This window comes from Grampus griseus (genome assembly GCF_964374135.1).
Source record: "Grampus griseus genome assembly, chromosome: 1".
Classification (NCBI taxonomy): Eukaryota; Metazoa; Chordata; class Mammalia; order Artiodactyla; family Delphinidae; genus Grampus; species Grampus griseus.
In genome coordinates this window covers 22,895,907-22,911,267 of record NC_139017.1, presented here as the reverse complement: position 1 = coordinate 22,911,267, position 15,361 = coordinate 22,895,907, and the positions used below count along the sequence as shown (strand labels likewise).

The window sequence follows — 15,361 nt, the reverse complement described above, 5'->3', positions numbered from 1 at the left end:
GCGTCAGAGAATTCGATTCTGCGGGCGGATATATTTGTGTTTAACAGGCGCAGATATCTCCTAAGAACCCTCCTATCTTCACACTCGTCGCCTTTATATTTTTCAGGATTTTAGAAACACCATAATCTCAGCATATTAAATAGGAAGGGACTCCTTCGGATTCCCAGAGCCTTAAAGTTAGGCTATGCAAATGCGTGCGAGTGTGTTTCCATGGTGCGGAATGAAAGTTACGGCAGTGTTTTTCGAAGCAGCATTGCTATAAGCGTCACTCCTGCCACTGCCTTTCACAAGGGCCCACTTGCTGTGAAATATTTTGAAAACAGAGCTGAAGTGAAGCTAACGCAGAGCGCAAACAGGCGGAAGTACGAATAAACTGAGCGTGGCAGGCAGAAACCGAGTGGTTGGCAGTTTCCGCAAAGGAAGAGAATGCTTGGTAAACCGGGAGGAAAAAACCGCCCAGGGGTGTTGTTTAGAAACCTCCTGACCTCCGTTTCCCTTGCCCCTAGGGTTGGGGGAGCTCCCCAGAGCCGAGGAAGCAGCCCCCCAAAACCGCTTCCGGGACTGAAGCTTCCCTCCTCACGCCCCCAGGGAGCAGCGCCTTCTCAGGCCACGATTCCCTGCGACCCAAAAATAACTACACAGACGTGAGGAAAAGGGCCAAAGCCTGCGGCACAGGGAGGTGCTTAGTTACCGACTTATCGCTTACAGCCAGAACGCTCGAAACCTAACCCAGCGCTAGCCTTTTATAGAGAGTCCCTGGAGCCCCGCCCTAGCAACTTCTCCTAGCAACGCCTCGCCCGGGTGCTCCGAGGTCTTATCTGCCTCTGCCAGGCTCTTCCTGTTCCCCTCCCCCAGGCAGCAGGCTCCGCCGTCCCAAGTCACGTGACTATCCCCAGGGGAGGAACGGGACGAACGGAAGATGTGAGGGGCGGGGCGCTGGAGGGCGAGCTCAACGTCATCAAGATACGCCGAGCTGGTTGTGGCGCTTATCGCTTCTGGGAGTCTTGAGATTCGGCGAGTGGGTGAAATGGCGGAGCTTGTGGCTGTGGTGTGGCTTCGGGGCCCCAGCTTCGGGTGCAAGGCGGTGTGGTGTACCTCGGCCACGCGCTCAGTACGCGATTTTATCCACCGACACTGCCAAGATCAGGTGAGGTTTGTGGTTCCTGGAAGGAATGGGAAAGCAGGACAGGGGCAGAATTAGGTGCGGTGAGGGTCTGTCGGGGTCACGTCTATTCTTTGGGGTTCTCAGTTTTTGAGGCTGAGGGTTAGGGTTTTAAGGTGCTTCAAACTGATGCTGAGGCCTGCCTTTGCTTTTGTTTTGTGGTGGTTTTGTCTCACAGAAGGGAGAAAAACCCCTCCGCTCACGGGCGTTTAGTCCGGCCCTCAGTCTGGACTAACAGAATACACTTTGGTATTCTCTTCATCTGTAAATGAGGCAGTTGAACCAGATGATTTTTAAGGCTCATTTCCTTACTTTCGCTCTGTGCTTATGTGACGTGGATTTTTTGTCCACTGATAACACAGCCCTCTTAGCTCCAACCTAGAGAAGTATGTCATATCCAAACCCAGGCCAAAGGATGGTTGGGAAGGAAATGGATTTATCTGGTCACTGGTCGGGGCCAAGCACTTACATAGGTCATGTCGAGGGCATGATTTTTAGGTCCTGTCATGTAGATGTTTTCACTAATCATTGTGATGCTCTGATTTGCCCAGGCATATTTTTGAAAACCTGTCATTGACTTCTAAAGTTACATGTGTGGTTTACTTAATTATCAAGTAAGCAAGTTTTTACCAACTATAAGATACTAAACCTATTCAGTTATTTAAAGAATATGCTGGTCTCAATGAATCTAATTTTAATTTTGACATTTGATCTCCTATTAACACGTTAACACTGCAGTCTAAACCAAATCTTTACTTGGATTGGTTCCGTGAAGAAGCAATGTCTGTTTGCAAATAATGTGGTTTTTCAGTTTCCCCATATTTATTCCTAGACTTCAGTCCAGTTTAAAAACTGTCAGATATGTTTTTACCATCTGAATGGGGAAATATTTTCCAAAATAGTTGGATTTTAGTATCTCTGAAAATAACTTTTATCTGATGACCAGTTTTCAAACTTACTGACAGTTGATCCAAAGTGAGACCAGAAAAAAATAAGATCTTAATTATGAGGAGTCTTGGAAAAAATAATTTAAAATAAGCAAGAAATATAAACGAATGGATTCATTCATATACTTAAGACACATGGCCATAACAAGTATGAACAAAACTTACAAAAGGGCATTTGATGAGATCCTGGAACGAATAAAAATAGCTCAAGTTCATGCTTATGCCTTTTAAAACAGAACTATTCTGACACATGATAAAGTTAGTGTTAGCTCTCCCTGAGAAAGTAAAAATCAGCCTGGCTCTTCATCAGACTGGGATAATACACAGATAAAGCTAGCTGCAAAGTTGATAGGAAACAGTGTTTCTCCCAAGGACATGGTACAGTGATGAAATGTCATAATGACTTCCTTGAAAGTCTGCTTCTTTTTTAGTCTTTGTGAAACCTTACCTCAAAAATCATAGACTATAAGAATAAACTGCTGTTGGAAGTTATATCAGTAAGAAGCATCCCACTCTTACCTTGAGAATCTAAGTCCCTTTGACGTAGAGAAGCACTCTTGATTTCCCAGGTGCAGAGCTTCAGATTAGGGGTTTCTGGACACAACATTCCACATTTATCTTAACTTTGTAGTTTCCGAGGAAAGAGGAGCCTGGATCTCCTTCACAGTCTAGACCTGATGTTGACCCTTATACACACAGCCCTGCTTTATTGTGAGCCTCTCAAAACATTGTTTCATTTAAATTTTACCTAAATTCCATCCACCCCAAATCCTATAATAACTATATCTTTTTATTTGTTGGTGAGACACCTCATGATTCCTCTTGTGTGCAGTCCCTCTCTTGTTGTAGTGAGTCAAGAAATTTGAGTTGTTGAACTATATGTTGTCTCTGGTGGCCTTTGGCTGATTGGCCTAAGACACACGTAATACTTTCTGCTTGAAATGCTCTGTCATGGTTAAAAACAGTTAAATTGATTGTAAATTTTCTTTGTTATTTTTTTCTACTAGTGATTATTAACTGACAAGAATCTTAGCAAGTAGAAAATGCCATTTTGTTAATCAGTTGTCTCGTTAAATAAGCAGTTCTGTTTGGAAATGAAGTATGACGCATGATGTATAATCTTTCAGCCTTCATGTTAAAGTCTTTTAAAGTTATTTAGGATTTTAGAAATACCATACCCATTGGATATATAAGATATTAAAAGAAAGTAAAGTAGCTTTTAATTTATAAACATTAAACATATAGGAGGTATATTATATGTCTCATTTAATTTTTACAACTCTTTAAAGTGGACAGTATTTTATAGGCAAGAATAGTCTTTCATGTTAATCACATCATTGCATATAGCCTGAGCCCCCTTGCTCCTCTCTCCTGGTATCATATTTGCCTGGGAAGACTCCAGTCAGTTTAAATCCAACTCTCCACCTGTTTTACCTGGCATCTGGGCAGTGACTGTGGTAGGGGAACTAATCACGCAAACAAGTCTCACTACAAATTCATAAACACCAGACTTAGTGGTGCTTGGCATTTCTACTGTATTTCTCTAACCCAGAGCATGCTTCCACTGGGTTGCAGGACTGCTGAGAATATTGATCTAAGTAGTCCTTGGGCAGCTGGACAGAACCCAGGATCTCAACACATCTTTAATAGCTTTGCTCATTTTCCCTAGAGTGTCATCCAAATATTATTTGTGTATACCATGATGTGAAAAGGGTTGAGAGGCACTGCTCAGTTCATCACTCTTTCACTCTCCTAGATTACTTTTTCACATCTCTCTTTAAATCTCCAAGACTTCTTCCATCCCAAGGACCATACTTTGTACTCAAGCAGTAAGGAGAGAATTTCTGCATCATCACACCAGTGCCTCTGGTAGGTACCTGCTGTATATTCAGCCTTCTTGTCTGTTACTGTGGATGCACTGTCATTATTTTACAAATAATTTGCAATTATCTTCTACTTTGTACAGTAACCCCTCCCCCTCACCTACTGAAAGACTTATTTGGGCATTAGTTCTTTCTCCCCTGTATTTTCCAGTGTTTTCCCTTTTTACAGCATCATTCCTACCAGTGCGCAAACGTGAGCCCACATCCATTCTAGCTATCACCTTATTTTCTCTGATTTTCTTTATAAAAAAATATTCTTGAACATAAAACTTTTCTCCTTTAGAACCCACTCTAGTTAGGCTTTTTTGTTCCCATCACTCCAACAGAACAGCTCTTTGTCATACTGGTCAGTATCTTCTATGTTGCCATATCCAGTGATCAGTTTGCAGTTTTCATCTTGCTTTGTCTGTCAGTGCCAGTTTGCACAATTGACCATTCCCCGCCGGAGTACACTTTTCTCACTTGTCCAGATATCACTCTCAGTTCTCGTCCACCTCACTGGCCTCTCCTTTCCAGTCTTTTACAGTTTCCTCCTCATCACCCTGAACTCTAATCTTGGAGGGGCCCCTCCCTCATCCCAGTGATTTCATCCATACTCATGGCTTTAACTACCATCAGTATGCCAACAACTTTCAAATGTAAATCCCCAGTGCAGACCTCTTCCGCACACTCCAGACTTGTATAGCCACCAGTCTACTTGGCATCTGCATCTGGCTGTGCAATAAACATCTCAAAGTAAAATATCTGAGATGAGACTAATTTTCTCCCTCAAACTTCCTTTTCCCTCTTAATGAATGACAACTCCATTTTCCCATTTATCAAACCGGATTTTTGCAATAATCTCTAATTCCTCTATTGATCTCACTCCCTTCACCGAGAGCATTAGCAAATCCTGTTGCCTTTACCTTCAGAGTATCCTCAGAATCTCACATTTCTCATCATCTCTGCCACTGCTGCCCTGGTACAAATAGCCTTCATTTCTTACCTGGATTATCGCAATAGCTTCTCAATGATCTCTCTGCTTCTGTAGTCTTACTTTCAGTTTAACAGCTAGAGTGATACTTTAAGAGCATGACTCAGATCTCACTTTGTTCAAAACTCTACAATAGTTTTATTCAGAGTAACATCCAGAGTCCTTACAATGGTTTTGAAGGCCTTATCACTCCCCTTTTGTGTACTTCATTCTAGCCTCATTGGCTGTGTTGTCATTCCTTGAATAAGTTCATTCCTGTTGCGTTTGCTCTTGTCTCTGTCTGGAATACTGTTCCCCCAGGTAGTCACATGGCTCATTCTCTCACTTTCTTTAATTCTCCGCTCAAATGTCACTTGATCAGAGAGGCTTTCCTTGACTATATATATTAAATAGATTACCACCACACCCATCCACATATCTTATCCCCTTTACCCTGCATATCACCACTTGACATGATATATAATTTGTTCATTATTTGTCTTCCCCCACTAGAATGTTAGCTTCATGAGACAGGATCTGTATTCACTGTAGTATTCATGGTAGTATTCCAACACTTGAAAAGTACCTGGCAAATAGTAGGTACTTAATATTTGCTGAATGAATGAATGGGTCCCATTGAAATAGCTGTATGATGTGGTTCAGAATGAATGTTCATAGTTTCCACTTCAGGAAGATGATGGCAATGCATTTTTCCTTTCTATTCCTATTTAGATCTCTGTTTTCTTCATGTTGCAGAGTTAATTGTCAGCCTCCTAAGTTCCATATAACTTTGGAGAATACTCCTCTCTTGTCTAATTTTATGGCATTAGAAACTTGTTTAGAAAGACTTACAGTTTTTATATTTTCTTTTCATCATTTGATCTGAGAATTTTTTTGAAATACATAGAGTGGGTTTGGGGGAGTGTACTTGGGCTTCTGCAGTGATTGGCTGGAACTCAGGGGGATGCTGGCAGAAGAGATGAGGCACCAACTGCCAGCTGGTCCTAAAGCTGTTAAAGCTTATATAGGTAGTATATTAAAAATCAGGGCTTCCCTGGTGGTGCGATGGTTGAGAGTCCGCCTGCCGATGCAGGGGACGTGGGTTCGTGCCCCGGTCTGGGAAGATCCCACATGCCGCGGAGCGGCTGGGCCTGTGAGCCATGGCCGCTGAGCCTGCGTGTCCGGAGCCTGTGCTCCGCAATGGGAGAGGCCACAACAGTGAGAGGCCCGCGTACCACAAAAAAAAAAAACACATACTTTTGTCTCCTCCTCTCCTCTCTTCTTATCCCTATCTACACTTTTCAAGACGTCACTTTTAAACTTGGGGCCACTCAGTGTTCAACTTGATACTACCTGTTTTAAAAAGTCAGAGGAAGTGGGACCTACAGAGTTACTAGATCTGAGCACTGAATATTCTACCTTGACCTCTATTTCCTATTAGAGAAGGAGAAAGAGCAGGTTTTTTGTTTCTGTTTTTTTTTTTTTTTAACATTTATTTATTTGTTTGGCTGTGCCTGTCTTAGTTGCGGCACGTGGGATCTTCATTGCTGCATGCGGGCTCTTGCAGCATTCAGGATCTTTTTTTAAGTTGCATCGTGCAGTATCTTTAGTTGTGGCATGCGAACTCTTAGTTGTGGCATGTGGGATCTAGTTCCCTAACCAGAGATCGAACTTGGGCCCCCTGCACTGGGAGTATGGAGTCTTAGCCACTGGGCCACCAGGGAAGTCCTGAGAGCAATTTTAATTTTCACCCAAAAGGCAGAAAGTTCTTCTATATATCATGATTAAGTATTAGGAAGAAATTGTACCTAGAATACATCATACAAAATGAGTTTTTTCTTTTAGTAGTTTCCATTTTTGCAATTCAACAAATATTAATTGAACACATACTGTCTCCTTATAACTGGAGTAATGAAAAGATAAGCTAGGTCCCTTTCTGCAAGAAACTTGTATTGTCTCATAAACAGCATTGAAAGAACCCCCAAACTTGTCTCTAGGATATTCCAGTGGAATGCTACTTTGTGAAATGCAATGGATTACTCGTTAACACCAGTGACACAGTGCAGCATGGAGCTGTTTATAGTTTGGAACCCAGACTTCGTGGTGGAAAAGGAGGTAGGACATGAATGTTGATGGCTTAGTTGTAACACATCTGCGTTCTGTAGCCATATGTATTAAATTAACAAACTCCTTGGTGTCTATAATGTACCAGCCTCGATTTGCCTTGTGAAATCCTTTGTTTGCTTATCTAATTTTGCATATTTTCTCTTTTATTCTTTTTGAGGTAGATACCGTATGATAAAATTCCCACCTTCTCCAGCTGGATCACTCTTAGGCACCCTAGGCTCTCAAACTCTAGGGAGGATTAGATGAAGAGGGGTGATTGTTATTCTGTCCAGTTTGCAGACGAGTGTCAAAACAATCAAATCTCCTTGTGCTTTTCTCAAGATTTTTGCCTAGTTATTGTAGTTCCAAGGGAGGTCTAAAGTCACTTTATGAAATACAACCATTTACAGATTGAGGTAGATTAAGGTCCCGGTTGTAGTAACTCATCTTAGAAGAGAAAAAAGAAACTAAAAGAGCAAAAACTGAATATGAACAGTTCTTGGTATTTCTCCTGATGCACTAACATGTAATCCTTAGGCTTTCTCAAAATCTGTGGTGATTCGGTTTGGTTTTCAAAGAGCTAACATTTCAGATTATAATCATCCTGCTGTTCGAAATTGTGTCAATAAGAATGAAGCTTGTATCAGCCAGTGACAGCTTAAAATTGCCTCCTTGCAAAATCTCACCATATAATTTTTAAAATTCTTAATCTTGGAATCTTGGGATTTCTGGCACTAGGTAAATCCCTCTAAAATAGCCCAGTGGTGTGGGTATTGATACAATATTGCAGGAGTATAAGAGGAAGTGTAAAAAGCATGAGATTGAACCAAGTTTATCAGTACTCTTACCTTTGCCACCTGGGTTAGAATCTTGATGTACATTTCCTTTAAAACTGAAAAGAAAGTAGAGATCACCTGTAGTCTTGCGATATAATACTATTTTCACAAATTTGGCTTTTGTCCATCCTTGAACACTTTTTTAACCTGCTTTCTCCAAACATATTTGCTCAGGTTTTGGCTCTATGCTCCGAGCACTTGGTGCTCAGATTGAGAAGACAACCAATCGAGAAGCTTGCCGGGATCTCAGTGGAAGGAGACTGCGAGATGTCAATCACGAAAAAGCGTAAGATGCCCACCTGTTTTTATTTTTTTTTAAGAAACATACTTTTCTAGCGTTAGTGATTGTACGCATGCCATGCATATCAGAAATGTAAACTTGAAATACTTATGCTCTAATTTGTTGTTATCAGATTTAACTTTTTCTGTAATTTAGTAATTATCTTTGGGTTTTAGTCAAGTCCATAATAGTATGCTAAGTAGTAAGCATGGCACACCTTTCTGAGGGAGTATCACAGTATGAACAAGAGTGCATTAATTTGTCTGGGTGGGGTGTTTAATGTATAAAAACACATGTGTATAATATGGCCATTCAGTTACATCTCTTCTCTCCCATCCCCAGAATGGCTGAATGGGTAAAACAACAAGCCGAGCGAGAGGCTGAAAAGGAGCAAAAGCGCTTGGAACGACTGCAGCGGAAGCTTGCAGAACCCAGGCACTGCTTCACCAGCCCCGACTACCAGCAGCAGTGCCATGAGATGGCCGAGCGTCTGGAGGATTCCGTCCTCCGAGGTGAGAATGAGGATTCCTTAGTGCCATCAGCAGGCATCCCTGAAGCCAGCTGTTCCACACAGAGGGCAGTTCTTAAGCCTTTTTGGGTTACAGACTTCTGAGAAACTGATGAAGCTGTGGAATTTCTCCCCTCAGTAATGAATACAGTATATCTTATACAACCCAGGGAAAAAACCCATACACTCTCACAACATTTGACATACTTGACCCCTGAACTCTGTGGGCTCATGGGCCCCAGGTAAGAATACTTTTTGTACTTCATGGGAATAAGCTAAGTCTTCAGGAGGTGCCTAGACCCCAACATTTTGCTTCCAGTTTTAGGTCCCTTTTTTAAAACACGGTTTTTAATGAGAATGATTTTCATTAACTTTTATGTTTTTAGCATCCAAAGCATTATGCTAGGGCTATTGTGCATTCAATTGAATAAGAAGGAGTCTTTTCCATCAAAAGGGTTATGGCATAACAGGGGAAAGACAGTTGTATGCAAATAACAAGGACAAGGGGATGAATCGTTAGGTTTGAGGAGAGATAGGTATGAATCTGTCAGCCTCAAAATTACAAATTGGACATGGTGCTTTAAAAATCCGGTTCAAGAGCCAGAATGCTTATCTTAAATCTGTATAAATTTGAGATTAGTCTCCTTTTAACTGGATTAGATTTTGGTATGTTAAGAAATTTAAATCTAGAGCTTTAGATTGCAGCTGTTTTCGCAATTCAGATTATTTATAAATTCTTTAATTGAACTTAGTCCTGATAGTAAAAACTGAGTTGTTAAAATGTCTGGTTAGGTATGCAGGCTGCCTCCAGCAAGACGGTATCGGCAGAAGTCGGTGAGAGTCGGAAACGGCCTAACAAATCAAAAACAGACAGAGCAGCCAGTGCAGAGAAAAGGAAATGCTTTTGGTAAGTGTGTTCATTTTCATTTCAAATAGATCTTTGAGAACTGAAAAAAAAATTTTTTTTTCCTTTTATTTATCCCTCTGGAATATCTTGTTCTGAAACTTACCTACTATATTTTTTTCTTATCTACCTGGAATAAACATACTTTTAAGTAAAGTCTGATGGAAGCTCAGAAATTTTCCAGAGTGCTTCAGTTCAGGTTTCAGTGATTCTCACATTGTATACATTAGTAATGGTTTCTGCCATAAGTGCCATTCATAGAATCTAAAGGATAATTCTTTTCCTTACAGTGGAAAATCACATAAAAATAGCTTTATACTTGAATTACTGTTAGGTGTTGAAAGAGTTAACTTTCAGAAATTCCAGGTGGAAGCCATGGCTTTACTTTCCAGGTGGTTCTGTTTTCTCTGTGGTTTTTCATCGTCATCACTGAGGTCTTTGGTCACTTTGCCAGACCTCTCTTCACCACTTTTGTACCTGCAGGTGAAAAGCACAACAGTACTTTTTCTTATCCATTCTTCTTACAGTTCTCCCACCCTTCCCAGTTGGTCCTCTGGTTACCAGCTCAGTTCCCTTGGGCCGAGTTCTAGAATATGATAAGTGCAAATGGATCTTGGTTTCCTTGTTGGCCTCCCCTTTGGGGATAGAAAGATAATTATTAACTAAACACCATGTAACTCTGTGAGTCCAGCATAGAATTTTTTGTGTTCTTTCTGAAATGTGAATTAAATGTTCCTGAGAGAAAAGACAGTAGTATTTCCTGTGGGTTTCTTTTTTTTAAGCCAGGTTTATTGTGGTATAATTTATATATGGTAAAATTCACCCTTTTTTTTTTGCGGTACGCGGGCCTCTCACTGTTGTGGCCTCTCCCGTTGCGGAGCACAGGCTCCGGATGCGCAGGCTCAGCGGCTGTGGCTCACGGGCCCAGCCGCTCCGCAGCATGTGGGATCTTCCCGGACCGGAGCATGAACCCGTGTCCCCTGCATCGGCAGGCGGACTCTCAACCACTGAGCCACCAGGGAAGCCCAAAATTCACCCTTTTTGAACAGTTCTACAAGTTTTGAAAATTTTATAATATACAGTCATGTAACCATCACCAAAATCAAGCTATGGAATATTTTCATCACCCTAAGAAGTTCCCACGAGTCCCTTTGCAGTTAATTTTCTTCCCCCACCTCCATTCCTGGCAACTGCTGATCACTGGTGTGATGTTTGTTCATATGGTTTTGTCTTTTCCAGAATTTCATTATGTCTGCTGCTTTCACTTACAATAATGCTTTCGAGATCCACAGATGGTATTATATTGTATCAGTAGTTCGTTCCTTTCTATTGCCAAGTATTGTTGCCTGGTATGTCTGTACCACAATTTGTTTATCAACCATTCTCTAGCTGTTAGAGGTTTGGGTAGTTTCCAGTCTTGGGCAATTATGAATAAAACAGGATTTTCTTTCTTTTTTTTTGGCCGTGCCATGTGGCATGCAGGATCTTAGTTCCTTGACCAAGGATTGAACCTGTGCCCCCAGCAGTGGAAACTCGGAGTCCTAACCACTGGACTGCCAGGGAATTCCCAGGATTTTCTTTTAATTGTTTATTATTTTATCTAATTTCCAACAGTTAAAATTCATACAGTATTGGGGAAAAAAGTTTTAAGCAAAACCAGTTTGTTTTAAGAGAGTCATAGCTTTTAAAAAGAGACCCTGTTGGATCTTTGGCATGTTGCTTCCAGTCTCACTGAAGTTTTTTTTCCTTTTATACCTCTGGAGTATCTTGTTCTGAAACTCACCTACTCTCCATCTCAAGCTAGCCGATACCTTTATTCAGAGTCTGTTTCTTGGACAAACTGCAACTCTTTTTTTTTTTTTTTAAGTAGAAGCTGTAAATGGTGTTAAACCTTTTTGTTGCTTCTAATAGGTTGGGCATGGAAGGACTAGAGACTGCAGAAGGGTCTGGCTCTGAGAGCTCCGATGATGACAGTGCAGAAGCACCTAGTACTTCAGGAATGAGCTTTCACGTTCCCCAAAATGGCAGTGATGTTGTTGAGATGGCAGCCGAATTTCCTAGTAGCTCTCAGCAGACAAGAGTATTGAGTGCAGACTCTAGATCACGAGAAAAACTACAGACCCCTGTGACGGACTCTGGGAATGGTATTTCAGAAGACTTATATGCTGAGCTGGGAGAGGCATCTACCCAGGAGTACATGGAAAGGAAGATGGCTTTAGAAACAGAGAAAACCCAGGAGAAAAATGAGGTAGAGAGTAAAGAACCCTTAGAAAAGGAAGCAGCTGGAGTTGGACTGAATAAGGAGCAGGAGACCAAAGAAATGACTGATGGGGAAAGAGGTGCCAAGGGAGCCCCTGGAGGAGACAGGGAAAACATACCTGTTGCCAAGCTGGAGGAAAGCCAGTCAGGAAACACAGTAAGTAAATTTGGGGGGGTGATGTCTGAAGCCAAATCAGTTTAATCTCTGTAGTAAGTCGTTAAAATGAAAAGATGTGCTTTTTCCCATCAGCTGCTTAGTGGAAAAGCTTGTTTAATAATCAGAAGTACAGATGATGGTGAAGCTTGCCATGTCCCTCCCAAAAATCCTTAGTTTTTTGTTTTTTGTTTTTTTTGTGGTACGTGGGCCTCTCACCGTTGTGGCCTCTCCCATTGCGGAGCACAGGCTCCGGACGCGCAGGCTCAGCGGCCATGGCTCACGGGCCCAGCCGCTCCGCGGCATGTGGGATCTTCCCAGACTGGGGCACAGACCCGTGTCCCCTGTATCGACAGGTGGACTCTCAACCACTGCACCACCAGGGAAGCCCAGTTTTTGTTTTTTTTAAAGCTCTGGAATTGGTATTATTTTGCCACTAGGTGGTGTCCTTGGTTCCATATTTCATCAATTCTAAGATGCACGTTTTTCATGTTTTAATACCTCTGAATTTGAATATATATCATGTTATAGTTTAATTGGTATTGTTATTCTTTGTTAATAACACATGAACTAATAAGGCATATTATGATAGATGGCATTTTTAGCTTTGATAAAATGTGCTTATTTTCCTATCACTAAATTTCTAGTTACTTAGTTTTTCTTTCTCATGTGAGTTACTGTTTGAACACAGTTGTCAGTTGGATGTGAAGATCTTTGCTGTAGAAGACGAACAGCTCCTTTTTAATTTATCATTAAATCTTAAGCCCCACACTCAACCTTTTTAAAATTTATTTTCATTGTGCATGCTTTTCCTTAAATAGTTATTTGCCGCCTTTAGTGGACTTACTTCCAGGAAAAATCTTTAACGTTTACTTTTCAGTCTAATGATTTGCTTTTTAGGATAGATGAAACCTGAACTACTTGGCTTCTTTGGTAAACACAAAGCTTATCATTATTTATTTAACCAGCACCTTCCCTACTGGTGCTGGTTAAATAAGCAAAAATGCACATATTGCCCTTTCTAGGGAAGATGGTGAAATTTTTTATGCTAAGGGCTTTAAATTGACCCTTACACCATCTCTGGAGTTACAAGCATGTAGCTTTTATGTTACTCATATATGCTAGGAGTTTATCCTAACCAAAGTCTTGGAAAAATGAAGAAAGGAAAATAGAATAAAACCTGATTTGACTTTCAATCTTTGAGCTTTTAACTGTGGAAATTTTGTTCTTGATGTAATTGTAGCTGTTGTATTCATAATAATCGTGTACAACCATGTGTGATTCTCCAAAGACACATAAGTGGTGGTTTAGGATTTGGCCATATATAAAGAAGCCAAGATTCACTCCAGAAATCTTAACAAAATGGACTTTTTTTTAAAAAAAAAATAAAGATCACCTAGAAAGATAGTTTGTCCCTAGAGCTCTTCAATATTTTTAAAAAACAACTTACTGTGAGAGAAAATTACTGACCTTTTAATATGTTTTTTTTAAAAAAAACCTAGGGCTTCCCTGGTGGCGCAGTGGTTGAGAGTCCGCCTGCTGATGCAGGGGACACGGGTTCTTGCCCCGGTACGGGAAGATACCACGTGCCGCGGAGTGGCTGGGCCCGTGAGCCATGGCTGCTGGGCCTGCGCGTCCGGAGCCTGTGCCCCGCAACGGGAGAGGCCACAACAGTGAGAGGCCCGCATGCCGCAAAAAAAAAAAAAAAAACCCTAGGTGGTGAACGTTTTCATTCTTTGAAGAGCACCCGTCATTAGAAGTATTTAATTAAAAAAAAAAAAGTATTTACTTTTGTCTTAAAGTCTATAAAGGTACTTGGTGGATAGAACAGTTGCAAGTCTTTCGAACAGCATTTAAATTTGTCAAGTTATATAAGTGAGAACTTTGATAATCACAGTTATTTGATTAAAATAGAAAGCTTAGGATTATGGGGTTAGTAGATTCACAGGCATAGGAATCTCATTAAAATGAGGCTTTATAGGGTGCTGCTCTTTTCTCTGGTCATAGTATGGGGGTAGGTGAGGTACATTTTGCTGTTTGAATTTTTACCGGAAAAATCAAAAAAGAAAAGTATTATTAAGAATCTGTTCAAGAATTCTATAACTTGTTACTCTTCTGAATACTTGTTTCTAAGTATATAGATAGAAAATTAATATTTATTAATTATATGTATTGACAATGTGTAGAGAATAGCTTGATTATTAAAATTCAGTAGTGAGATATGGCGTATTAAATGAAGATTTCTTGTAAAACAGAAGGTCGATGACAATTGAAGGAAGTTTTATTCAGAGGAATGGACCTATTTAAAATTTTTCTTTCTTTTTCTTCTTCTCAGGATATTGGTCAGGAAACTGTAGATTTACTGGCGTTCAGCTCTGTTGCGGAAGTGGAGTTGCTGGGTTTGGAGAAGCTCAAGTGTGAACTCACGGCCCGGGGACTGAAGTGTGGGGGCACTCTCCAGGAGCGGGCGGCGAGGCTCTTCTCTGTCAGAGGACTGGCAAAGGAGCGGATAGATCCAGCTTTATTTGCCAAGCCTTCGAAAGGGAAGAAGAAGTGAATTTCATCGGAGCTGATTTCCTGTTTCTTTATAGGCTAGCGCTTACAACCTGTATAATGTTGACTCTTGGACATTATTCTTGTTGCTATTAAAGGTGACTTTTTAATAACCAAATTCTAACTATCCTCTTTTTCTTTATTAGATTTATAGAATTAATTTGTGAAACCCTCTGGGCCTGAAGTTTTTTTTGTGGGAAGGTTTCTTATAACTTATTTCTTTAATAAATATAGGGCTATTCAGAGTTTGGGTTTCATCTTCTGTTGTTTAGGTAAATTATAATTTCAAAGAATTTATCCATTTGACCCCAGTTGTCAGATTTGTGGACATAAAGTTATTCATAATAGTCTTTTCTATCCTTTTAACATCTTGTAGGAGCTGTGGTGGTAACTTCTTTTTCATTCTGGTACTGATAATTTCTGTTTTCTCCTTGATCAGTCTACCTAGGAGTTTATTGTATTGTTCTGTTTTCAGAGCCAACTTTTGCCTTTGTTGATTTTTAATTGTTTTTAATTTCATTGATTTTTGCTCTTTATCATTTCCTTTCTTCTACTTAGTTTGTGTTTACTTTGCTCTTTTTTCTTTATCTTCTTAAGGTAAGTCCTAAGTCATTGATTTTAGACTTTTTTTTCTAGTATAAATATTTAAAGCTGTAAGTTTTTCTTTAAGCACTGTTTTAGCTGCATCTCAAAAATTTTAATATGTTGTATTTTCATTTTCACTCAGTTCCAAGTATTTTCTAGCTTCCTTGTAAATTCTTTTTTTTTTTTTTTTTGCGGTACATGGGCCTCTCACTATTGTGGCCGCTCCCGTTGC

The 15,361-nt window shown here is 40.4% G+C and overlaps 1 protein-coding gene across 1 annotated transcript; it reads left to right on the top strand.

Annotated features, from left to right (window-relative positions):
* The first annotated feature begins 1,011 nt into the window (after positions 1–1,011).
* SDE2 (SDE2 telomere maintenance homolog) lies at positions 1,012–14,653 on the top strand. Its single transcript, XM_082647569.1, has 7 exons — positions 1,012–1,147; positions 6,942–7,059; positions 8,061–8,172; positions 8,509–8,678; positions 9,467–9,581; positions 11,490–11,994; positions 14,327–14,653. Exons 1-7 carry the CDS (start codon positions 1,028–1,030, stop codon positions 14,546–14,548), a joined length of 1,362 nt encoding a protein of 453 aa, XP_082503695.1. The 5' UTR covers positions 1,012–1,027; the 3' UTR covers positions 14,549–14,653.
* Positions 14,654–15,361: the final 708 nt, after the last annotated feature.

Excerpts from the sequence above, each read along its gene's own strand:
- SDE2 (XM_082647569.1), top strand. The coding sequence starts at position 1,028 with ATGGCGGAGCTTGTGGCTGTGGTGTGGCTTCGGGGCCCCAGCTTCGGG. Across the intron at positions 9,582-11,489 it reads GAGAAAAGGAAATGCTTTTG|GTTGGGCATGGAAGGACTAG; the intron begins GTAAGTGTGTTC and ends TGCTTCTAATAG. Across the intron at positions 11,995-14,326 it reads AAAGCCAGTCAGGAAACACA|GATATTGGTCAGGAAACTGT; the intron begins GTAAGTAAATTT and ends TCTTCTTCTCAG.